Source organism: Ceratotherium simum, chromosome 35, assembly GCF_057802395.1.
Source record: "Ceratotherium simum simum isolate JZ-2026a chromosome 35, ASM5780239v1, whole genome shotgun sequence".
Lineage (NCBI taxonomy): Eukaryota > Metazoa > Chordata > Mammalia > Perissodactyla > Rhinocerotidae > Ceratotherium > Ceratotherium simum.
The window spans coordinates 16,403,032-16,427,817 of NC_141934.1; the positions used below are offsets into that span (position 1 = coordinate 16,403,032).

Consider the following 24,786-nt stretch of genomic DNA (forward strand, 5'->3'; position numbering starts at 1 on the left):
CTCCAAGTGCCATCCCCTTAAACCAGACGTCGTTTTCAACCACCATGGCCTCCCAAACACAAGGCAGATACTTCAATAAGTACTAACAGAAGTCTCATCACTTGGCCAAGAGATCCGCATCTGCCTCCCATCAGGTGTCTCCCTAATGCATTTTCATGGGCAATTTCAACTCTGTGCAGGTTTTGCCCAACATGCCAACTTTAGACTCCAACCCCAACGTGAGCTGACTCCATCCACTGTGTCAATTCAGCGCCTCCGCTCATAAGCCTCTTAGCTGTTTGCACCTTCCTGATACCTCAGTGAGGTAGTTGGTGGGTAGGGGGCTGGGGCGCAGGCCTGAACCTCACCGACGTCTGGATGAACGTGCTTCCAGGCCAACTCCAGAATGTTCCAGACTTGGAGCTCTGCGAGTCTCGCCTTCGGGGAAAAGGCCAACATCCCTACCCACATCCGGCCTCCGGAATCCCACCCATAGAGACACGATGAAAAAAAAGAGAGATGCGCAAAAATAATTTAGAAGTCCCCCCCTTCCCATACACACATACAAACACACACACACAACCTCTCCGTGTAAATAAATAAATAGCTGAATACTGCTCATGGCAACCGCATGCGGTTGAGAGAGACAGAGAGAGGTCACATAAATAAATAAATAAACATAAATAAATAAAATAAATAAAAGGTTCGTTAGGAGCCCCAGGCAAAATGGTCCCCTAGAGTTGCTTGAATGAAAGCAGCCTGAACGGGAGGCTCCTGGGCCTCCCACCGCCGTCCTGCTAAGGAGGTTCGTAGCTCCGGAGGTTCCGTGGCTCCGGAAGACCTTTGTCTCCGTGAAGGGAGACTGAGTCCAGTCTGGGTTCCTGGGTGGGGAAGAGGGTTATTTACAGTTGCTGTACATGCCCTCCCAGGGCACCTGCCCCTGTCCCAGGCACCTGCCATCAGTCCTTCTGCGGTGACAGCACTGGCATCCATCAGTCTTGGTGGGCGAGGCCTAGGTCGGGGCCAGAGGGCATCATGGGAAGGCCGGGTCCTCCACTGCGTGCTGCCTGGGGCTGCCCGGCTCTGCTCTCCTGATGGAGGAAGGACTTTCGGGGTGGTTGTAGGGCAGTTTCTGGCCCCACGGGCTGATGTGATGGGGAAGATTGGGGAGGGGGTCACTGCTTCTAAGAGAAAGGATTTTTTCTAAATGTTTTCCCTGGGGTGTGAGGGATAAAGAATGCTTGGTCCCTGCTTCCCCGTAGCCTCAGCTGGCAACCTTCCCCTCTGGCTCTCTCCCTCCATGCCCTGTGCTGCTGCCGTTGCCACCACAAACTTTGAAACTCACCCTCAAGGCTCCGGAAAGCCAGTCAGCTGGCGAGGGGGATGCCCAAGAGTTTATTTTAAGGTTCTTCTCCCTAATGCCCCTGTTCGCAGTGCCTTCTGTGGACGAAGCAGCTGGTGATATTTGTGTTGGAGATCAACTTACTCTCGCCGCCCAGCCCTGGGCAGGGGGAAGGGGGGGTGAGGGCAGAAATGAAGGTGGGCCTTTCCCCAGCTGACAGGAAACCACAGAAGCCGGTGGGGGCCCAAGCCGTGGAGCATCCCAGCCCCTCTCCCCGCAGACTCTCTAGATTTGGGTCCTTCCCCCAAACCTGAGTTGCCGTGCCCCATCCTGGCAAAATTCCTGAGAGGCAAAGGGGCTGGCTAGGCTGAGGGTGGGTGGGTGGGTGCGGGAGCAGCTGTGCTGGGTAGGATCCAGGGTGTGGCAGTCTGGGCAGTGGGGAGGGGGCAGGCAGGCGCCAACCAGAGGGTAAGGCCAGACTGGCTGGCGCTGGGGACTGGCAGCTGGCCATGGCACTGGGGAATGTTCAGCAGATGGTCCTGTGGAATTAAGTTGGTGCCAGCTAGTGGAGCTGAGGCAAATTTGGGAAGTGGGACTCTAGACCAAACTGTCCCAAGTGTCTACTGTGTCCTTTCTCAGTGAGGTTGCAGGGTCCCTGTGAACAGCCAAGAGGCATTTTGTGTAAACCGTGTGGTGGCCCCTCCGTTGCTGGAACCTACTGGGCTCCTTTCCCTGACCATGCTGAGATACTGGGAGCAGCAGACTGACCCCTTCTCTACTCATGACCGAAGAGCCTATCTCCTACCTTCTGACACCTACCACCAACGGAAATGTCCATGTCCCCTGCTCCTATATGTCCCTTTTCTAGGACCCAATAGCCTCTAGCCTTTGCTCTGGCCTGTTAGGGGAGGTGGAAGGCCTGATCCCCATTCCTGGGCCTGAACTGCCCTTGGTCTCCTCTCATCTCCCCCCCCCCACCCCTATGGGGGTCCATACACGTGCAGCCATGAGATTGAATGAGGGGAGAATGAGGGCAGGTTGATGAATTACCGCCGGCCTTCTGTATGCATCCTGTGAGCAGTGGGTTACCAGAACTCTCTCTACATTTTCCTGGCCAGGCCCAAACTTTTGAGTCATGAACCCATTGCTTCTTACAAAACCTTGAGGCTTTTTGTGCCAACAGAGGGTGGTTCTCTCCATACGCCCAGGCCTGAACTGAGCCCCAGGGTGATGCTGGTGGAGGCTCCTAGCAGCTCGACATAGAGGCCAAAGCCCCAGTACCCTCTTTCCCTCCTCCCCAGGAGAGCAGGAAGGACAGGTCCAGGAGCCCTCAGTGTCTGTCACCAAGGAGAAGGCAGGGTGGGCAGGGAGTGGGGGCGGCTGGCAGAGTGAAAGGGGCCCCCGCGGGCAGCTGGCTCAAGGGAAGGCCCTCGCTTAGCGCCTCATGCTGGAGTAGCTGTCCGCTGAGCTGTAGCTCCGGCTCCTGCTCCGGGAGCCCAGGCTGGGGCTGCGGGAGCTGGAGCTGCTGCTCGGGCGGGTCCTGCTCCGGCTGTGGCTGTGGCTGCGGCTGTGGCTCCGGCTCCGGGAGTAGCTGTGGCTGCCCGAGCGGCTGCTGCTGCTGCTGTACCAGGAGGAGGTGCTGCTGAGGCTGCTGGGCGAGGAGGGGCTGGGCCGGTAGTAGGGGATGGGGCGTTTCCGGGCACTGCAGAGACCAGAGGGAGCTTGCATGAGGGCCAGACTCCTCCCAGCCTCGACCCAGGGAGTGCCAGCCTTGTCCCAAGGGAAAACACTATCCTTCCATTCCCCAGTCCCTCAGGAAAAAATTCTCCCTTTACACTTCTCCTGCAGTTCTGAGAACATCAGGAGGGCTCAGCCTAGTGCTGATATGTCTTGAAAGTGATAACCTCACTTTTTAAAACAGCAAGCCTGGGGCTCAGAGCCTCCAGCTGGCAACAGAATCTACATCTAAACTTTAATCATAGTTTGCTATTTTTACTTCTACTAGAACCTTCTATTTATGGCGAGAGAGATTTTCCATTTACTGTAGTGTATCAAGTTTCCTTTTGAAATAAATGTATGGACCTCTAAAAAAGGGCAAATCTATTTAAAGAAAATTAAGGAAACAATAGTATACTTAATTAAGCAGACAAGGCCAAAGTGTGGGTGACTAAAGGTCGGGAAACACTGCATGGGTTCATCATGATGGACTATTTGGGGTTGACTAAGGAAACCAGAGAGTCTTCTGGAAATGCCACTCTCTTTATCTCAGCTTTCCTCCAAGTCTGCGCCAAAGACACCTTTGCTTAAGGCAGAGGATGGAGAAGTCCCTTCCTGTGTGCCAGGCCGACGCAGGGTGTTGGGTGGGATATTGGAGAAGGTGACGCCATCACCGTGTCTTACTGTCTGGGGCACAAGTTCTTTTTCCTCCTCCAGGTCATCTCCAGGGAGGAGGCACAGGGCAGCCAGCCCCCTTCTCCCCTGCGGGTCACTGGACTGAGTGGTTGACCCTCAGAGAGGCATTGGAGGAGCCCAACTGATTATCAAGAGCCAATTTTAGGCCATCACTCAACCATTCTCCCAGCTTTCAAGGCATGAGAAATTTGTGTCCACTCAGACCTCAGGCTTCTCTTCTATGGTTTTTTTTTCTTCTGAGACCTTACCTGTTACAGGAAACCTTATCCATCTAATCTGACCATTCAGTCCATAACAGTGGTACACAGCGTGTTCTAGTGTTCTGAATTTAAGTTTATGAAGTATGTTCACATCTCTTTGAGCCCTTTCATTTCATCCTCAAGCTCCTGGAAGTTATTTCCTCTAATATTTCATGGGTGAGAACTGAGGCTCTTGGAGGTGAAGAGACTTTCCCAGGTCACTGGAAAGTGGCACAGCCAGGATTCCATTCCAAATCCAGTGCTCTCCCCTTACTCACCCGGGCTCCCTCTAAGTGTTGTGGGCACCTAAACAACCCTGTTTGCCCTCTCCACGCTTGGTTCAGGGTATAATTCCGTATGGGTCCATCAGCCTGGCATCTGACCCTGCGGGTCTGAGGGTGGAGGTCTGTCTCGACTCCCTGGCTCCACCCCTAGGCAAAGGCCCTGCCCCATGGCTTTGGCCCCCATTCCCTGGCCCAACCTCACTCTTGCCCAGACCAGTCTACGCTGCCCCAGCCCTAACCTCAGATTTCGGCCACACCAGATTCCTCAGGCTGGCCCCAGCCCTATCCCAGTCACCCCACCCTAGCCCCGCCCCACCCCGTCTTAGGCCTCGCCTCGTCCTTGCAGGCCCCGGGGGTGGGCAGGGATGCTGATTTGGCCCCGAGGTTTTGAAGAGAACATAATTTCAGAGGTTGGGGGTTAAGGATCCCGGAGCTCCCATAATCCTGAAATCCCGCCCCAAGGAGGCACGGGGAGAACCTGAGGCCGGAACAGGTGGGAAGAGGGTGGGAGTGAGGGTGGGAGTGAGGGTGGGGCGGGCCCCGGCCCCCGGGCCTGACCTGGTTATGCGCCGCGCCTCCAGGTGGCTCGGCGAGTCTCTCCGGCGCTTCCGCATGGGCGAGTAGGACCGCCGTCTCCGCCGCGCCCGCTCGCGCTCCCGCTGCTGCGAGTCCTTCTCGCCGTACTTGGGGTCCCGCTCCCTGAAGGGGGCCGGGGGGTTACTGGGGAGCTGCGGCCGGCCTGGCTCTACTGTGTGAACGCGTGGGAGGGGGGCACTCACGTCCTTACCTGTGCCCCCACCCCGCTGGGGCGGGCGATGGGGTCTGCACGGGCCCCCGGGCAGGCGGGAGGGAAGAGGACAGGGCCGTGGGGAGAGTCTGCGGGGTGAGCACTGTGGGGTGGGCCGGGCGCGTGCAGGGGGGTCAGCCTCTGAGGGTGGGCATTACGGGGCGCGGGTGTTGCGGGAGGTTATGTGATTTAGGCGGGCCCTGGTGCATGAGTAAGAATTGGGGGCCTGAATGTACGGATCAGGTGTGGTATTTGTGTGACGAGGCTGAGGCCCGAGGATGTGATTTCTGGGGTGTGGCTGTAGGAGTGTTTGGGGTGGGTATCAGGACACAAAGATTTGGGGCCTCGTTGCCACTCCAGCCAAGACCAGGGAACTACAGGAATGCTGAGTCACCTCCCCATCCCTACCCCGGCGGGGCTCGACCTACGGGGAATAGGGGCGGAGCTTGAGAGATGCTCGGCAGAGGTGACTCGGGGAGGCGGGGCCAGACAGGCAGGTCTGCGCTTAGGAGGGGGTCTGGGAGGCGGGGCCCGGCTCGAGGGGCGGGGCCAGCGCCTGGGGGCGGGGCCGTACCTGCTGGGGCTGTAGCGCGAGTAGCTGGGGCTGCGGCGGGATCGAGAGCTTCTACTAGGCGGGCTCCTCTTGCCGGACTTGGAGGAATAGCTGGGAGAGCGCGAGTAGGACCTGGAGGAGAGGAGGCCGCCCCTGAGGAGCCTGCTGAGCTCCGCCACGGTTGTCCTGGGTGTCTACCGTTTTATTCAGCTGGTCTCAGGCCTTCTTTCTGGAGGCCAGACCCTTACCGGAGAGTGACATCCCCTCCCTTTTGGGTGGTTCAACTTCCTCTTATTATATTCTTACTGTCCTGGCCGCTTATTAGCTGTGTGACCTCGGGCAGGTGATTTCACTTCTCTGGGCCTCTGTTTTCTCATCTGTAAAATGGGGGTAATTATAGTACTTACCCTATGGAGTTGTAAATTAAATGAGTAAATTAAGGTAACTCATTTAGCCTATTGTCACATAGCCAGCACACAGGAAATGTTAGCTGTGATTGTTGTGTGTTTTACTATGTGCTAGACATGGAACTAATGCTTTGTGTGCATTATCTCATGTAATCCTCTGCACATCCTAGGGTTAGGTACTATTATCAATCCCACTCGACAGATAGCGAAACAGGCACAGAGAGGGGGATGTAATTTGCTCAAGGTTACTCAGCTGGTGAGGGATTTGAACCCAGGTCTGCGTGGCTACAATGTGCTCTTGACTTCTGCTAGACTATATTGTGCATCCGAATTACTCACCCTATGCTACTTCAGGCTTCTTCCCTCTCCACTAAGGCCTCTCACTTTTAGAGAACCATGGCCTTGGTTTCTCCAGCTTCCCAGGAACATCTGCTCTTCACTCTTACCTCCCTAAAGTCAAGCTTTCAAATAATTTTCATCTCATATATGCTGACTGTGATCTACTAGTAGTGATACCAAGGTTGAGAGGGATTATAAGGCCATGTTTGTGTGCAGTGGGAAAGAGTACTGTGATGGATTAGCAATGTCTGCTATGGGCACAGGAATGGGTAGTGGAGACACTCTCTCATGTTCTGTTTTTGCCAGCTTTCCCTCACAGAAACACTAAAGTTTTCCCACCTGTTCTTTTTAACTTGAAAAGAAGGCTTGCTATGACCTGCCCTCACCTAGATGTTCCTTAGTCCCTTCCTGCTTTCCAGGTGATCTAATAACCATGCCCCTTAAATATTGCTCTGGGACTCTGTTCTTACATGCTGCTCAGGGTGACATAAGGAGTGTGGGTAAGGAATAGCTCCTCCAATCTCAGTGCCCTGGGACAGTGTCCAGTGACGGCCTCTGCAAATTTGCTCTTGCCAACTTGCTCTTTGGCTATGCATTGAGAGACATCATAAGAAAGAGTCAAGATGAAACATGCCTTTGGACACTTTGAAAGGATGTCAGTCATTTCCATCCACTACATCACATAGTGTTCCTTTTCTGTGGAATATGAGTCATTTTTCATAGACTTAAAATCAGAAATAACTGCTCTTCTGAGCAACTCGTTCAATTCTTTTTTGTTAAGAACGTATAAATTAATGGAGCAATTTCCCCTTTTGCTTTTTCTGCCAGGGAGCTCAGAGTCACATTTGCTGCCCACCTTCATAGCAACTATACAGAATGATAGGGCATACCTTTGGGACTTAACCTTTCTCTTGACTTAATTTTATTTTTCTCCTTAATTTTTCTTTTAGCCTGATTTTCTCTTCTATTTATGTCACTCTATCATATCAAATATTTCTGTCAGCTGCCTCATCTCTTTTTTTTGAATGAACTGGTCTTGAAGTAACCAACTAAGTAAGCAACTGTTTTTTGATTACACGGTTGCAAAAGAGAGGAACAGTCAGCCTGGCGTTGGAAATTCCTGTTTGTAGAGGGAAGCTGGGCTCCATGAAGCCATGGGTTGATTAGACTGGATGGAATCTTCCAGTTCCTGAGATCTCATGTCTGTGCATTCTGCTGCATCATTATTCCACATGAGAAAAATCAAGCAATTACCAGTGGTTATTGGAATTGAGTGGTAGAACGCAAGAAGGGGCATGCTTCTTTTCCCTGTATCCATGCCCCTTGCAATGTGACTTTGCAGTTCCTCCCACTAAGAGGAACACCCCTTGCATTGGATTTGTCTTGTGACTTGCTATGGCTAACAGAATGGCAGAAGGGAGGTCATGTCCCTTCCAAGCCTAGGCTTCAAGAAGCCTTGCACACTACTGCTGTCTTTTGGAACCTGGCCATCACCATGTGAACAAGCCCAGACAAGCCTGCTGGAGGATGAGAGACCACATGGAGCAGAGATGAGTCAGTGGGGGTCATCCAGGCCAGCTATAGCCCCCAGCAAACCCTCCAGCTGATGGAAGACACATGCGTGAACCCAAGAGAGAGCAGAAGAACCACCCAGCTGAGCCCAGCCCACACTGCTGATCCACAGAATCAGGAACTAAGTAAATGCTTGTTGTTTAAGGATGCTAGGTTTGGGGGTAATTTTCTATGCTGCAGAAGATAAATGATACACACAAGCACATCCTCATGCCAATAGCAACAATCATAGCTTATTCACTATGTTCTAAGTACTGATCTAAGTGCTGTATAGTCCTCAGAACAATGCTTTAGGGTAAGTATTGTTATTGTTTTCATTTTGCAGATGAGGAAACTGAGGCTCAGAGAGGTTAACTGAGGCCCAAGGCCACCAGCTAGTAATGGATAGAACAGGCATTCAAACTCAAGTCGGTCAGACTCCTCTCCCCACGGGCCAAAGGTCATCTCCAATTAACTAGCTCCCTAGGACGAAAGCACTGCAGAGCAAAGGTCAAAACTGCACTCACCTTTTCCCAGAGGAGGCGGATCTGCTCCGGGTGTACCTGGGGGAGGCCCTGGGGTTTGGGGATCTGGAGGAGTGGCTGGAGGAGCGGGTGCTGGCGTAGGAGGAGCTGCGGGAGCACCCTCGCATGGGGGAGCTCTGGGCCGTGGGTGGGACCAAACTGGACTTCTTCACCTCGGCGCATTCCAGACATGGCGACTGAAATCCTCTGCGGAGGGGGAGAACGTCTGTTAGCACTGGCCTGCCTGCTGGTCTGGGGGCGTCTCCCGCTGATACTCACCTCCCTGCCTTTGCCTAGGCTGTGGTGCTCTCAGAACCCCCTCTCCGCCTTTGCCCATCTTACTACCTCTGGAAAGACTTGCCAGGCCACAGATGATAGAGAGCAGAGATAGAGTGGGACGCATACCACATGGGGCACTTGAGAATATTTTAGGTCATTGGTAAATACCATCAAATCACATGGTGAGAGACTTATTCCCTTTCGAGTCTTTTTCAGTCCTCTGATTATATTAACGAGAAAGCCCAGCTTGGGTACTAGTGGTTTTTACCATCTCTTTGACACTTGGAGTCTCCCAGTGAGAGAGAGCAGGCGTGGGGCTCAGAGCCTTAAGCAGGCAACCGTAACTAACCAGAATTAAATACACTGTGTTAATATGTATTTTTACAGGTGCCTTCTATTTAGGACAAATGATACAAATTTTCTATTTAAGATAGTACTATAAGTTTCCTTATATAAATGAGTTTATCAAAGTAAATAAAAGTACCAGTAGTACATGGATATGGTAAAAATCAAGAAGATGACAAGTAGTTGGTTTAAGTTTGGGAAATTTTGGTGTAGCCCATTTTGCAGATGGGGAAATTGAGACCCAAAGAAGGGTGGAGGCTTGTTCAAAGTCACCCAAAGGACAGCATCCTGACTTCTGTATTCCCACCCTGCCTGGATCTATGCTGGGTTCCTGTTGGGTTCTCAGTAAGGACATGTTCATTTGGATTGGGCCAAGGGTCAAGTTCAAATCATGTTAACATGGTTTTCAAGGCTCATCATGACCCGGCCTCTGCTCACCCCTCCAGCCTCAGCTCTTGGAACTGTCCTCTCTTGACTCTGGCCATAATGGACTATCTGTTCCTCCTGGAATAGCCCTGTTCCCTCCCTTGTCTCCGGGCCTTAGAACATTCCCACTCCCTGGAACCCTCTTCCCTCCCCTCTTCTCCTAACAACTACTCATGGTTCAGGCTTTAGTTTGACCTCACTTTTTCTGGGAAGCCTTCCTTGATACCCCCTAATTCTGACGAGGTGACCTCCAGTGTGTCACCACAGCCCCCAGCCCCTACGCTTCCCCTCTCCCTAGATGGCTCACTTGGTCTTATAATTGTCGTCTCCCCCAGACACTGAGCTTGGGGCCAGGACATATGTCTCTCTGGATACTGTATCCCAGCGCCTAGGACAGAGCCTGATACCTGTGCTTGGTCATCAATAAATAGCTGTGGGATAAACATCCTGAGCCTCTTAGTGTCCTGGGCACTTCATAAGCATCATCTCGTTTAGTCCTCCCAACAACCTTATGAAGCCGGCACTATTATCTCCGATTTACGGAGAAGCTTCAGAAGGGTTAGCTACTTGCTCAAGGCCACCCAGAGTCTCAAACCCTGACCTGTCCAGCTCCGAAGCCCATTCCCCTGCCACCTCACCAGCCCCCACCTTCACTGTCTCTGGTTCCCCTGATTGAGAGCTCACCTCTCTTCCACTCGGCCCTCTGCTCACAGTTGACATGACATAAATAGGCATGGATTTAAAGATCATTTATATTTCAAAGTGAAAGGCTGCGTCTAAATTATTTAATTTGGCTGTCCACAGAGATTAAATTAAGCAGGTAACTGCTAGATGCTGCTCAGGCATTAGCTCCAGTTCTGGAGACAGATCTGTGTTGGAATCCTGGTGCTGGCCCTTATTGACTGAGTTTCTTTACTCTGAGCCTCAGTTTCCCCATCAGCTAAAAAAGGGTTTTAATAGTACCTATCCCATAAAGGTTTTGTGAGGAAACCTTTATATATAAGGAAGATTATCCATGGAAAGCACTTGGCATAGGAACCTAGCATATAGTCAGGGCTTGAGAAATACTAGCAGCCATTATTATTATTGCTGTTGTTATTGTTATTCTCAGTTTTTCCTGCATAACAGCACTGCAGTATATCAGTAGACACATGTCCTCCCTCTGTCATGTGGAAACATCACTGTCTGTTCTTAGAGATATTGACTTTTGCTCTGACCCAGCCCTGGCTCCAAGCCAAGTGTGGGTGTGAACCGAGGCCAGGGATATCTGGGGCAGGCAAACCAGAGGCCAGGCCTACGTGTGAATGCCAAGCTCTCTGTCCAGGACTGAAGTGTTGGGGACAAAGGGTGCTCTGTCCTTGAAGAAGCTGTTAACTGCTTCAATGCTGAGGCTCCGGCTGTCTTTCTGGAAGCAGACTCCCACCCCCAGAAGGAAGGACCCCAGTTTTGTCGTGACTTCGTGCACCAGCAAATCTCTTCCACCCTTCCTGCATCTCTCCATCTGCCCCATTAATTATACGCTCCTGAGGACAAGGACTGTATCTTCAGCACCAGGCTGAGTGGCTGGCGTATAGGAGGTGCCTGATACGCAGCTGAGGAGAAGTAACAGGATGAATGGTCCAGAGTAAGTGATCAGCACATTTTACTAGCTATGACTGTGACATTATCCTCAGTGATGAGCATTTTGCTGTGATTTCTTGAGTGAGAGAGTAACGGAGTGATGAAGCAGAATTACAACTGGTTCATAAACAACTGCCTGGAAGGGTTTTCTGCAGGAAACTGTATCCAGTAAGTGCGTTAATATGGGCAAAAGAGTCAAGTAGTCTCAACGTTCTACGATAGCTTGATCTTCCTTTACCTAAAATTGTCCCGTGGAATATATATATAATTTAAATATACATGTTTACATTAATAAACTTTATTTTTTAGAGTAGTTTTAGGTTCACAGAAGAACTGAGTGGAAAGGACAGAGAATCCCCACGTACTCCCTATCCTCACACACACCCAGCCTCTCCCACTGTCAGCATCCCGCACCAGAGTGCTACATTTGTTACAATCAATGAACCTATCCTGACACGTCATTATCACCCAGAGTCCGTAGTTTACATTAGGGTTCACTCTTGTGAACCCAAAGGGTCTTGACAAATATATAGTATATATCCACCACTGTAGCATCATACAGAATAGTTTCACTGCCCTAAAAAATCTGTGCTCTGTCTATTCTTCCCTCCCTACCCCCCTAACCTCTGGTAACCACTGATCTTTTTACTGTCGCCATAGTTTTGCCTTTTCCAGAATGTCCTAGAGTTGGAATCATACAGTATGGAGCCTTTTCAGATGGGCTTCCTTCACTTAGTCATGAGCATTTAAGGTTCCTCCATGTCTTTTCATGTCTTGACAGCTCATTTCTTTTTAGCACTGAGTAATATTCCATTGTCTGGATGGACCACAGTTTATCTATCCACTCACCCACTGAAGGACATCTTGGTTGCTTCCAAGTTTTGGCCATTATGAATCCAGCTGCCATAAACATCCACGTGCAGGTTTTTATGTGGACGTAAATTTTGAATGCATTTGGGTAAACACCGTGGTATATTTTTAAATGACAGTGACTTAAAATGAATTTAATGTTAGACTTTCTCCTGAGAGTACTGGTAAAATTGACATCTGTTTTTGCCTGCCTAGGCTCCATCCCTACTCCTGATACCAGTACCCTGGCTTTTCCTTCAGAGAACCAGACTTCCCCCAAGTTTAATGTACGTGGGAAGATTCTACTCATTAGCCCCGATAATGGCATGTGACACATTCTAGCCAAAAGCACAGACTCCTCTGGGCCAGAGTGATTGGTCCAGGGGTGAGCAAATGGCCCAAGCTGGGCCAAGCAGAGCCAATGAGCACTTGCTCTGCTATTTTGCTGAAATTTTGGGGAAAGAGGCAGTCTGCTTCCATTGGCTGGCTAAATGGATAGCATGTTAGCTGGATGGCATATTTGCCAATGCTTTGGGAATGAAGCCAACAGAGGGGGAAGCAGAGCTGGGAAATGTAATGGGAAAGACATTACCAATGACATATTTTTGAGCCCCTGGATCCAGCTGTACCTGAAGCTGAATATCCTTGGATTTTTACAAAAATTATGCCAGTTTGAATTGAATTTTCTCTCTCCCAAAAATAAAAGACTCCTAGGTCCAGGTGGGGGGTGTGTTTTGGAGCTAGGGTGAGAGACTGAGATGGTGGAGCTAAGTGGGACCCCCTCCTCCTGCCCAGGTGCACTGACCTTGACTCTCTGCCCCTGCTGGTGGGGGAGAGATTCTCCAAAGTGGCCCCCTTGTTCTGGGGTGAGGAGGTGGTGAAGGAGTTCCCTGAATCAGAGGTGTTGCCGCTGTTGATGTCCTGGCTCTTGCTTAGGCCCCCACTGGGGCTCCCCTTCTCCTGACCCCGAGACCTGGCTGAGCCGATTTGCATGGAGGGCGGCGAGGAGGTGTCATTGCCTGAGTCATACTCCTGGGAGCGTCCTCGGGAGGTGGTGAGCGGGCTGGCTGTTTTGGTAAAGAGGTCCCCTGCAGACCCCGACCCTGTGATCTGAAAGCAAAAACACCCGTTGGACACTGCTGAGCGCCGGGCTTGCGGGCTGTGTCTAAATAACCAAGAAATGTTTACCGTCATGATGCACTGTAACGAAAGGAAAGAGAGAGGAGAGGAAAGGAGAGACGCCAAAAAACAAAAGCACAAATTCCTGAAAGATACCACAGAAAGGAGATATTGTTTTACCCCCTCCTAGGATAACTGGAAGATTTAGGTATCATGCAGAGAAAAAGCATGCGATCCAGATTAAACAAAAGAAAAAGGAAATCATACAAAATTTAATTTCTAATGAATTAACTCAAACAAAAGAGACAACTTAATCGAAAGGGGGGTGTAAACACCCTTGATCTAAAACAATAATAAAAATAAGGGAAGGGGAAAAAGAAATGGGGCTACGGGCCTGAAAAAAAATATATCCTGGAACTTAAATAAAGGAGATAAAGCCAAAATTTTAAACTGCAACCAAATCCTCAATGAATTTGACATTTTTTTCTTTTAAAGAAAAAGTTGCCTGAATAGAACCCTAAACAAATATCGCATGGGGAATAGAAATGAAATAAAGAGAAGCGTTTCATATATAGATATATATAAAGTCAGGGTCACAAAATGACACTTTTGTAGTTTTCAACTAAAGGGGAAAAGAAAGAGAGGACAAAAAAAAAAAAATGGAAGTCAAATAGTCTGACTGAAAACAAACGAAAAAAAAGCTCTCTACAGATATCTGTGTGTGTCCTTTTCCCCCTGGAGAAGGTAGCTAAGGCTCTCGAGTGGCTTCTAATAAATTCTCTCATGTCTTTGCGGATTATATCCACTTACCAAGCAAGAACTCCTCCTTTAGTAGGTAGGTAAGGTGTAAGAGAAAGGGAAGAGCGGGCAACGTGAGTCCATTGTTAGAGTCGCAAATGACAAGAAAAAACACACACCTTTCTGCACATCCTCACACTTGGCCCTGAACTCTGAGCTCTGGTTTTTCAGTGTTCTTGACAGGTGAGGCTTCCGTTCTGTTGGGGGACCTCAAGCCATCAACACTAACCTTGTCAGGCCCTGAATGCCCAAGTTGGATCAAGCAATCTTTGCTGAAATTGCAAATGGCGGCCAGAGTTTGCATCGCTCTAGGTGTCAGGATCAAGGGGACACGGGGAGGGTGTGCCTGTGACAAAGCTTTGGGAGGGGCTTGGAGATTTGGCTTTGGGGTGATTGGGAATGAGGAGAGGTCCCCAGAATCCTGTGTGGGGCTGATCTAGGACAGATGAAGGAGTAAAGGAGGTGATGGAGAGCCAGCCCTTGGGGGAAGGCAATGGCGCCTTTAGAAGCACAATGGATGGTTTTCTTTAAACGTTCAGACCAGTCTCACGGCTGGGATGACACAGTGGGTTCGGTTCTGGCCCCTGCCAACAGTACCATGCTTAGCTGTGGGCAAGAGGAACCCTGCTTGGGGCCTCTTCCAGTGAATACCATCCCCATGGAAAAATCTCGGGGACCAAGCGGGCGCTACCTGGAAACCACTTCCCCCGAGACCACTCTCTGGGTACCTGAGATCCCAGAATTCTCTGTTTAAACGACCCGAGCCCTCTTCCAGGGTCTCTGCTGGCTCATCCACGGATCTAGTCTCCGGGGATAGACCGTGCTTCAGGTGTGCACACCCCTAGGTCCAAGGGTGGCTATTGGGACAGAACTTGGACGTTCGGGCTGAGGTGTCCATGTGTGTGTATGGAAGGTCCATCATGGCATTGGTTGGTGCAAGAGGTGTGAGGAGAGAGGGAGGGGCCAGGGCCTCCAGGCAGGTTCTCCCCACACTGCCATGTTGTGGACGGGCACTCTGTGGGGTCCAAGACTCTAAATTCAAATCTGACTTTCCAGATCATTTTGAAGGTATATTTGCCAAGATAGGAGAGAACACTTCATTTGAGTTTGCTGGCTTGATTTATAAGCAGTATGTAGGCCTCCTTCTATACTCTTGGCCTGGGCCCCACAAATATTAGTGCAGAGCCTGCTTCCCCCCACTTTATGCCATGCACCTTGGGCCTAAAGGAAGGGGACTTTTGGGCTTTCTTAAGGCACCATTTTTGCCTTCTCAGCAATTGGTGATGAGGGTGAGACACAGACATGCGAACTACAAGAATAACGGATAACTCCAGCATCTCAGGATGTCAGCTCCTGGACCAGGGGGGCGGGACTTCCTTTGTGGATTCTCCCAGGAGGCCTTGTGCACAGACAAGGTGACGATCCAGCTTTATCAAGTTCTACCCAGCACAGCTGCCACTTTACCTGCTTGGTGATCTGGCTAGCTTTGCTTTGGGAGAAGGGACCTCAAAATAAGGTTGCCCAGGTGGAGTTTTCTAGAGTGAGACTTGTTTAAAAATAATGTAGAGGCCACATTCCCATTCAGCTCCTCCTTTCTATCTTCCCATTGCAGTTTGGATGGCATATCCTTCCCACCTCTGGGGGCGCAATGGTAACAAGTGTATTTCCGCCACCTCTGCAGGAAGGAGAGCATCACTCCAGGCAGCTAGATCTTGGGATCTGGGTTCTCAGTTTGGCTTGGTCCAAGGATAGACTCATGGAATCTTTCCTCAGAGATGGCGAATGTTTGGTGGCCAGTGTGTCACAAGTGAATCAGGCAACACTTCTTGGAGGGAACCAGGCTGGCAGACAACGTGAAGGGGCCTGTGAGTACCGTGGTTTCCACTATCTTGCGGCTTGCTACCTGGGGCATCCAGGCTGGCCTTTCTCTCCCCAGGGACTTGTTCCCAGCCTTGATCACTAATTTCAAAGCATTTGCTCTGGCCTATCATGGGTCCCCGTGGGCAAGGATTTCCCAAGTGTGAGGCCCCTCAGGGCTAGTGGATATAGAAGGGGACTTTCCCTCGTTCTCTTTCTCAATCCTACACCCTCAGCTCACAGGAACACTTTTAGAGTATCTCGACCATGACCATTATCCACATGTAACTTGTGTGATTAGAACTGAGAACTCTATAAGGCATCGTGGTTTTCCATCATCACCAGAAATGTTCTCATTGGGTTGACCTTGGTGCCTGAAAATACCAACCTCTCCTGCTTGTTGAAAAGTCCCGTTTCTTTGGATGAATCTAAATTCTTTGACATGGAGGACAATGTCTTTTACAACCCAGCCCTGTGTACTTCACAAACCTCATCTCTGCCACAGACCCCCACCCTGGCCCCCACAACCTTGAGCTGATCAATGAGTTTTCTTGCTTCTGCCACCACTTGTTGCTCTCCCAACCCCAGGCCATTTGCACATGCCATTTCCTCTGCTTAGAACACTCTTCCTCATTTCTTCACTTCACGTGGCTAAATTTATTCATCCTCCAGTTTATATATCACCTCCTCTAGAAAGCCTTCTCTGATCCCCAGGCCAGGATAGCACAAAACTCTCTACTTCATTCATTGATTCATTCAGTCATTCATTCATTCACTCATTCAAAAATGACTGGGTTCTGTGTGTCACAGCACTGTTACTCAGTGGGGTAATTGTGTATTTTATTGCCTGTGTCTCCATCTGGGTGGGAGCTTGTCGAAGGCAGAGGCCACGCATGACTGGCTCAGTGTTGTACCCAAGTACCCACCAGTGCCTGGCACAGAGTAGGTGCTCAGTAAATCTTGCTGAATGAACAAAGCTGCTCTACAGTCCCCTGGAAACCTGAGCTGGGAAGCCTGGGCCCACCCTAACTTAATTCATTGGTGGAGATGGTTGGGTGATCAGGCCCTGGTGGGGTCCAACTGGGTGACCGCCAGCTTTGGGAACTGGATGGATTTTTAAGGAGGGACTGGCTTCCATCATACTCAAAATAGGAAACCACAGGTGGACCCTTGGCTCAAGGTTGGGGTCTTGAGACCAGCTCAAGGCTGGGTTTGTGAGCTAGAGAGAACCTCTAGAATCAAGGTTTGGGTCAGACCCGGGGCAGAGAAGGAATATCCTCTTCAGATGCAGAACCCTTAGAGAAAGCACACTGGGGCTTGATCTATAGCTTCACAACAGCATAAGCTCCAGGCTAAGGTGAGAAGTTCCAGATCCGAGAAGCCTTCCCGATAGACAAGCTGTACTCCAGATGAGACCCTCTGCTATTCTGGGAGGTCAGGTTCAAAGATGGACTGGGTCTGGCCATTCGCACACAACAGGGCTGCAGGTCCATACAGTGACTTTGTACGGATTACAAAAAGGTGCTCCTCTTGGGTCAGGAATTAGAAAGGGGCGACCCCAGACAAATTAGGAAAAAGATACACCTTTCTCTGGGCTGAAGCATCTCCTCATCAGTATTCAAAGCTGGCTTGGCGAATGGAGGGTAGGTGGGGTTTCACTTCAAGGCCAGTCACCCTTGTACAGGGCACAACCAGCATAACGACATCCCTAGCAGGCACCGAATATGTAAATCTTCTCACTCTATTTGACCTGCTTAAAGGATGACTTTGGGGTTAGGGGAAAGAGGTGGTAGCCTGAAGACGTTCATTCCTGCTCCTTTCACCCAAACTCCATTGGGATTTGTCTTTACAAGTCTTGATGGGCTCTGTCTATATTTCCAGGTGATGCGAATATTTTAATAAACTCGTTAGAGAAGTCTGGAGAGCGTAATGGCCTCTGCCTCAGACGCCACCTTCTCCAGAGCTCTCCACCCCACACAAAGAGGAGGAAAGATACAACTGAGGGGAGCCAAAGGCAGGATGAGTGCATGTGTGTGGGGGGGAGGTGGGTGACAGCCATGATGATGCAAAGGAGACCTTCAAGCCATGGACATCGTAACGGGCAGACAACGGAGGCCTCCGTGATCTTGCCTCTGCGCTCTCATCTCTGAGTGTTTCCTTCCTAGCCGGATACTCACTCCGGCACGGAAGATGCAAACAGTTGCCCACCCGACATTGACGTGACAGGATGGCTCCCCTTTGCTCCTCCATATCTCCTCATTTAGATAATAGGCCTCTCAAAATTCGTCTTTGAAGAGCTCTTCTTCATCCATTGGGAGTTTTTCTTCGACGCCTGTAACTGCTCTCTGTCTCTGTACTGCCAGCTTGGCTACAAAATGGTGCTCAGGATACTCGCTAAGAGGAGTCAACCTAGACCCACTGTTGTCCACTAACAATGCCCTCAGGGTAGCCAGCACCTCAATTTAAGACCTGGGACCCTCATACCAGGCTCTCTTCTTTGGTCCACTCTGACCCCTTCCTCCATCTCAGCCTTGCCCTTCCTTTCATGTCTTCACAAAGGCCTACCTTTGGGGCATGGCATGAAAATTCCGCCCCTGTAAGATCTGCTTGATCACCAAGTGAAAAAACGTCTGTCTTAATATGGATTCCCACAGAAACTGAGGCAGGAATTGGAGTGCCAGTAGTTTGTTTGAGAGGGCAACCTCCGTAGGGGAGTAGGGAAAAGAGATGGGACAGAGAAGGAGCCAATGAAAGATGCGTTATCAAACCAGCTGCCACAGTGGGTGGCTGGAGGACACTCTGGGAGCCAGTGGAGAACTGGCCCCAGAGTTAATCCCACCCAAGGACGGAGCTGGGGTATTTATACACCAATTCTCCACGACTTGTGGGCTGAAGGCTATATCCGGGGATGTCAGTTCTCTAGTATGTCCAAACTGCCTCGTGGCCAAGCAAAGTGGTCTTTGGTGGCCAGAGAACATTGTCTGCAAGCTGGAAGCTGGCCGTGTGCCCTGGTGTGGGGAGGGTGAGGGGATATAAACGAACAGCTTCAACACCCCAAGTCACCATTGGAAAACTGACGGGCCAAGTTATGCTTTGTTTCAGGCATGCTTTCTTTAGCTCTCTTAGTATGTTTGAAAATAAATTTGAATTAACGCCAACATTGTAGAATGGGGTGGTTTCAGATAACAACCCCATTTCCAGTTAGTGTTGAAAAATAAGATCAGGCAACATTGGGTCCACGTTCCTGCTTGGCAATAATCGGCTTGAGAATGATTGCAGCTGCCCCTTTTAGAGGGCAGGAAATCTCCTGGCCCCAGGCCCCACGGGGTCTCTGTTGCTTATATCTACCAGCTTCCTGGCCCCCAAGACATCGAGATTTGTGACCCTCTGTTCCAAGTGTTCATTGCTACCTTGATACAGCTCTGAAAGCAACACAAACACAGTGCATCCTGTGTTTCATCTCGCCCTTCCAGAACTCTGAAATGGGTTGCTCCATCTTCCCATCTCCAGCCTTTCAATCCCTCTGGGCCTTTGTCAATGAAAGAAGCCAGGAGACCAGAGCCTTTAAACCATATCCAGACCCCAGAGCTATTACAAACTCTTCCCTTCTCGGTCAGGCTGGCCAATCTCAGATTTTTTTTTAGGACAAACTGCTTTTCGCAAACTCATGGCCATTGGGAGAAAGCAAACAAATATTTCCCCTTTACTCTCTTAGCCCCCTCCAAGGTGAGACTCCCATTTTTCTTCTTGTGAACTCATAAGCTTGCCTCATCAACTTGTCCCTTAATATACTTGGTGTTAACACTTGGGTTTTCTAATAAGTAATTAAATCCCCCCACCACGAGCTCCAGCTCCCTGGCGTTTCACTAGGAGTCTCTCTCAGCCCTCCAGGGGAGCCAGCACTGTTATTTATTGTTTTTGTTTCAAATCATTATTTAATCAAGAATGGGGAAAAAAGGCAACCTCTCACTTACACTTCAAAATTTAATTTCAGCTGAATTCGGAGATCAAGAGGGAGCGCGGCCTAATAGGTTACAAAAATACAATCAAGAAGAGAATTCCAATTAAACTGAACAAGTCCATTTACTAGCTTCAAATGGCCCCATGGAGAGAGACGGCTATAAATTTTTTTCCCTCCCCACCATATGGGGGACTGGAAATTCTCTTGTGAATATAGAGCTGCATGGCAGCGCCTTTAGCTAGAGGGTTCTGGTTATTCCTTTAAAAAAAATCCTTTTTTTTCACAAAGACATTAAGTTTATTTTCCTTGCTGCTGTTCATCTTCCTTTGCACACTAATTAGGAAGACGGCAAAAGAATGGATTCATTGACCTGTTGGGAGTTCATTTGAGAGGAGGCGGGGATGAAGAAAGATACTGAGACCTGCTGGGGATTGTGGGAAGATGAGGAAGTCCTTTAGGGCAGGGAGGATCCCACGGGGCTGTGCACTGCAGTTAACCTTGGGTCCAGGGAGGTGGCCTGGCCTCCTCTGCCCTTCCCTCCAGCAGAAGGCTGACACGGAATGGTGGCGTCAGCCTCACCACTTCTCTGAAGCCCCTCTTGATGGCCCCCAGTCCACCGGTTCTTGACAATCTCTACATGGATCTAGTTAGACAAATTTTTCACCAGCCCAAATTGAAACAAGAAAAAATAAGTTCAATGTAATGAGTTTTTCATCCAGCTCAATTCATTTGATTTAAAGGCTCATCGTTTCTTCTGAGGTCACATCTGTCCTACCTCTCTTGGTGGTAAAATGGCCCTTTCATGACAGAAAGTGGTGATTTTCTTTTTCTGTCTTTATTTGGCAAAAGGAAAAGGTGACAATGCTACGCCACTTTCCATTTAAAAAACAACTGGTCCTGCCAATCCCCGAGCCTCCCGCCCCCCTCCTCCTGCACTCTGGTCCCTCGCTTCTCAAAGCTGGTGTTGGATGTAGAGTCTCCCAGTTGAGCAAGAGCTTGAAGGCCTTCGGCAGAACGTGCACGAGCCTGGGTCAGGGGTCCAGAGGCCTGGGCCATCCATATATTCCCTTCAGCCTCATTTCCCCATCTACAAAATGGGAAGCGTATCACCACGCTGCCTTTCTCCTAGGGTTGTTCTGAAGTTCACTCAAGATGTTGGATATGATGAAGCTCTTTGAGGCCAGAGATGCTCCAAAAACATCACGTCTGGGTTTGTTTGGAGTAAGTTTAATAAAGCCACTGTGACAACAAATAATAACACTAGCAACTATTGCATATTGAGCATCATGACCCAAGCACTGGGCTGAGTTTTCACAGAACAGAAGCTGCACGAGGGCAGGAACCTGGTCTGTCTTATTCACCGCTGTTCACCCAGTGCCTGGAACAGTGCCTGGCACATAGTAGGTGCCTAATGCATATTTTTTAAATGAATGGGGCCCTCATCTCCACCCTCACAATTACCCTATGGGGTTGGTATGATTGTTGCCCTAAGGTACAGATGAGACACTGAGGCCCAGCAAAGTGAAATGACACCAGGGAGGTCACGTGATTCAGCACATGGTCTCTGAGGTCAGAATTTCTAGGTTCAAATCCTAGCTTCTCCATTTCATTGCTGCCTTTTACTTAATTTTTCTAGGCTGTAGGTTCCTCATTGTAAAATGAGGATATTAGTGGAAGCTCCCTTGAAGGGCTATTGTTAGAAATACATGAGATGACACATAAAGAATTCAGCCTAGCACATAGTAGGTGCTCAGGAAGCATCAGTTATTGCTGCCACCCAGGGTCTCCCAGGGAGACGAGCTCCAGAACTCCAGAGTATCCAGATTTGCTCCAAAGTCCATGTCTTCATCACTACCCTCTATTTCTTCCTCCTGTTCACAAATTTCATGAAGGCCCCTTTTCTGGACCCCAAGTTCTGCTTTTTGTGTGTATGTGTGACATCTGTGCAGGTTTTTGTCGGCAAGGAGTATGTTGCAACTGTTGGCCCAAGCTGGAGGCAAGAGGAGGAAAAAAGGAGCCTGCCCTTCTCTGGGGTCTGGCTTCCGTCTTGATCAGCCCTTTCCAGATTCCCTCTCCAGTTAAGGTGGACTTAACAGAGAACCCCATGCAACAGGGAAAGGGCTTGGCCAAACCTTGGGGCCACCAGCCTCTCTGTCATCTAGTTGGTCCTCTGGCTCTCAGAGTAAGCTTCTGAGGCACCAGCCACAATTCATACCAGCCAGCTTCCCTTCCTCCCAATTGGGCTACCAACCTAAGTCCCTTCACCTCTCTGAGCCTCAGTTTTCCCATCTAAAAATGGTGATAATAACTGCGTCTACCTCAGAGAACTGTTTTGTGGATCAAAGGAGAAAAAAAAAACCTGTAAAGTATGTGACAGTCCCTGGCACATAGTGGTATTTCCCCCTGCCTCTATTCATCAGCCCTCTCAATTGGGTGAACTCCTATCCATCCTTCAAAACCCGGCTCAAATGTTCCTATATTTGTACAGCCCTCTCAGATGCCAAGACAACATTGTCTGGTTCTTCCTCTGTTGTCCTACCACAAATTGTGCTTGCTTCCATCACCGCCAGGGGTGATATTCAAAATATTCAACAACTGGTTGAGTGTGGGTAGCTGGCATTGGCACTGAAGGGCTGTCAGGTATCTTTAGTTGCTGGGCTGTGAGAAGGTCTAGAAGGTACCAGGGGAGGGAAGGGATGGTTGAGTTGACGGGAGATGGGCCAGTGACAGAGTCTGTTTACTCACCAGTGTGCAAGTATTTGAATATTTTAGCAACTGAGGAGGTCCTGGTGCTCACCGACTCCATCTCAGCCCTAATGACAACACTTATCTCACTGTATCGCAGCGTGCTGTTGATACTAGACTGTGAGCTCCGGAGTTCAGGAAGAGTGTTTATTCATCTCTGTGTCTCCCGAATGTCTTGAACAGAGATGGTTGAGTGGAGATAAGGAACATGAGTGAGGCTGGGAAGGGTCCCTAATTCGTCTCCTTGGGACCCTCCATTTGGATTTGGGCTCTGACAGACCAAGAGGGCTTCAGGTTATCTTTAGCTCACCAGCTACAATTTCCATAAGACACAACCCACATCTGCATATTCATATATGCAAATACACCCATTGATGTAATATGCCCATCCTTGATTTTTTAAAGAGCTGTGCATATGAAATGCCTGCAATGGAGTGTGGCAGGAACCATGGCATAGAAGACCCTGCACGCTCCAGCTCCTGTTCATCTCCAGAGCCCCATGTCTTGCCCTGGAATTCTGTCTCCATCCCCATCTCCAGTGTTCATTTCCTGCTTCCTTTGGCTAATAGTTTCTCAGGTAGTTGTCACCTTCTCTGCCCTAACCTGAGCCTAACCCTAACTCCCTTCCCTGCCTGCTTAACCTTCCACCCCATCTCAGCATCTCCACATTAATTGTTGTGTATTGTCTTTTATGGTTTTGACCTTGCCTGTCTCATAAGAAGGCAAAGACTGTTTCTTATTCACTGGATCCTGAGAGCCATGTCAAGGCTGACCCTTTGTAGATGCTCAGTACATAACTGGTAGTTTGAACCAGTGATTGAACGGGGGATTCAATGACGGTGACTTTGCTGTTCTCTTTAACAAAGAGCTCGGAAAACTCCTGGGGCCAGGACTCTTGGAAGCCTTTGGTCCAGCCTGGCACCGTCTTCCATCTCTGCCTTTGCAGGAGAGAAGATGAGTAAGGGGCTAGCATGGAGGGAACTCAGAGGACCAGATTTGGGGGGCATCTGAGGCCCCCAGGAGTCGGGCAACCGTGAACAGGTGGAGCTAGCCATTTGGGCTGCAGCTGCCATCTATGGTGGAAGGAGAGAGGAAGCAGGGGCCCTTGCTCAAGTCCCAAGTCATTCACTGACTAGCCTGGGCCTGGAACCAGACTACTGTTATAACTACCACCACTGCCATTCCAGCGCTGCTGCTATTGTTGCTGCTGCTATGACCACCTCCACTGTTAATACTCCTGCTGCTACTACCATTAGCAGCAGACATTACAGAGCATTTACCACCTGCCTGCTGTAATCTAAAATGTTTACTCACATTAAGTCGTTGAATCCTCACAACATACCCCTTAGGAGGCAGGTCCTATTATTATCCTGGTTTTTCAGATTGGGAGGAAACTGAAGCACAGAGAGTTCGTGTAACTTGCTCAAGGTTCTGCAGTTGCTAAGTGCAGAGCCAGCATCTGGAATGTTGTGGTCATAATACCTGCTAATACTTGCTGAGTTTTGCCCCTCTGCCAAGCCCTGGGCTCAACAGTTCACAACATTATTTTGCTTTGGTCCTAACAAGGCTTTTGAAGAAGAGACTTATTATCTGGCTTTTTTTTTAACGGATGATGAAACTGTGGCTCAAAAAGGTTTAAGTAACTAAACGTAGCTCAGAGCCAGGATTTGACTGCATAATCATAACCCCATGTTTTTAACAACTCTGACTTGCCATAAATCATGGAAGTCATTACTATTCTGTGAGTCTCAGTTTCTCTTCTTGGAATCAGGGCATTGATTTGGTGAGCTCTTAAGGCCTCTCCCTTCCAGGTAAGGATGAGCTTTCAGCCCTTCTCATAGGGGCTGGGCCCACGAGGGACATGAAGTCTTCAAGAGCCAACAGCCAATCTGGAACCTCATCAGCTGGTGTGGGAGGACCACTTTTTTTTTTTTTTTTTTTGGAACATCCATCTTTTTGCAACATATTGACAGACCTGACCTGTTAGGAAACCACCCCAGGCAGGTGAGAAGACATAAGCCTTTTTAGAGAGGCAGTTGGCACTTTTTAGAGAGGGTCAGTTGGGGCCACAAAATGGGCTGCCACAAACACCATGACCAGGAAGATTGGGTGGCTTTTACTAACTTGAAAACTTTCCTCCACCTCGTATTGCTCGTATTTTAAATTTATTTCTACCTTTGCAACAATTCCCCTGGAAGGCTAGTGGGATAATCATGCCCATTTTCCAGGTAAGGAAGCTGAGGCTGGGAGGGTAAAAGGAATTGTCCAGCTAAGCTAAGACTTGAGCCCAGGCCTCCTGACTCTCCGCCATGCTGGGAAGACCTTTTATAGGACATTCAGGGAGGGGAGAAGGCAGGTGGGCATTTGCCA

The 24,786-nt window shown here is 49.6% G+C and overlaps 1 protein-coding gene across 1 annotated transcript in view; it reads right to left on the bottom strand.

Annotated features, from left to right (window-relative positions):
- Nucleotides 1-499: 499 nt before the first annotated feature.
- Nucleotides 500-24,786, bottom strand: part of SRRM4 (serine/arginine repetitive matrix 4) — a 149,089-nt gene continuing 124,802 nt past the window's right edge. The window contains exons 9-13 of the mRNA XM_004430125.3: nucleotides 12,742-13,046; nucleotides 8,421-8,624; nucleotides 5,618-5,728; nucleotides 4,815-4,955; nucleotides 500-3,023 (exon numbers count right to left, since the gene is read on the bottom strand). Coding sequence (XP_004430182.1) covers nucleotides 2,756-3,023; nucleotides 4,815-4,955; nucleotides 5,618-5,728; nucleotides 8,421-8,624; nucleotides 12,742-13,046 — 1,029 coding nt within the window. The 3' untranslated portion in view covers nucleotides 500-2,755. The remainder of the gene's footprint in view (nucleotides 3,024-4,814; nucleotides 4,956-5,617; nucleotides 5,729-8,420; nucleotides 8,625-12,741; nucleotides 13,047-24,786) is intronic.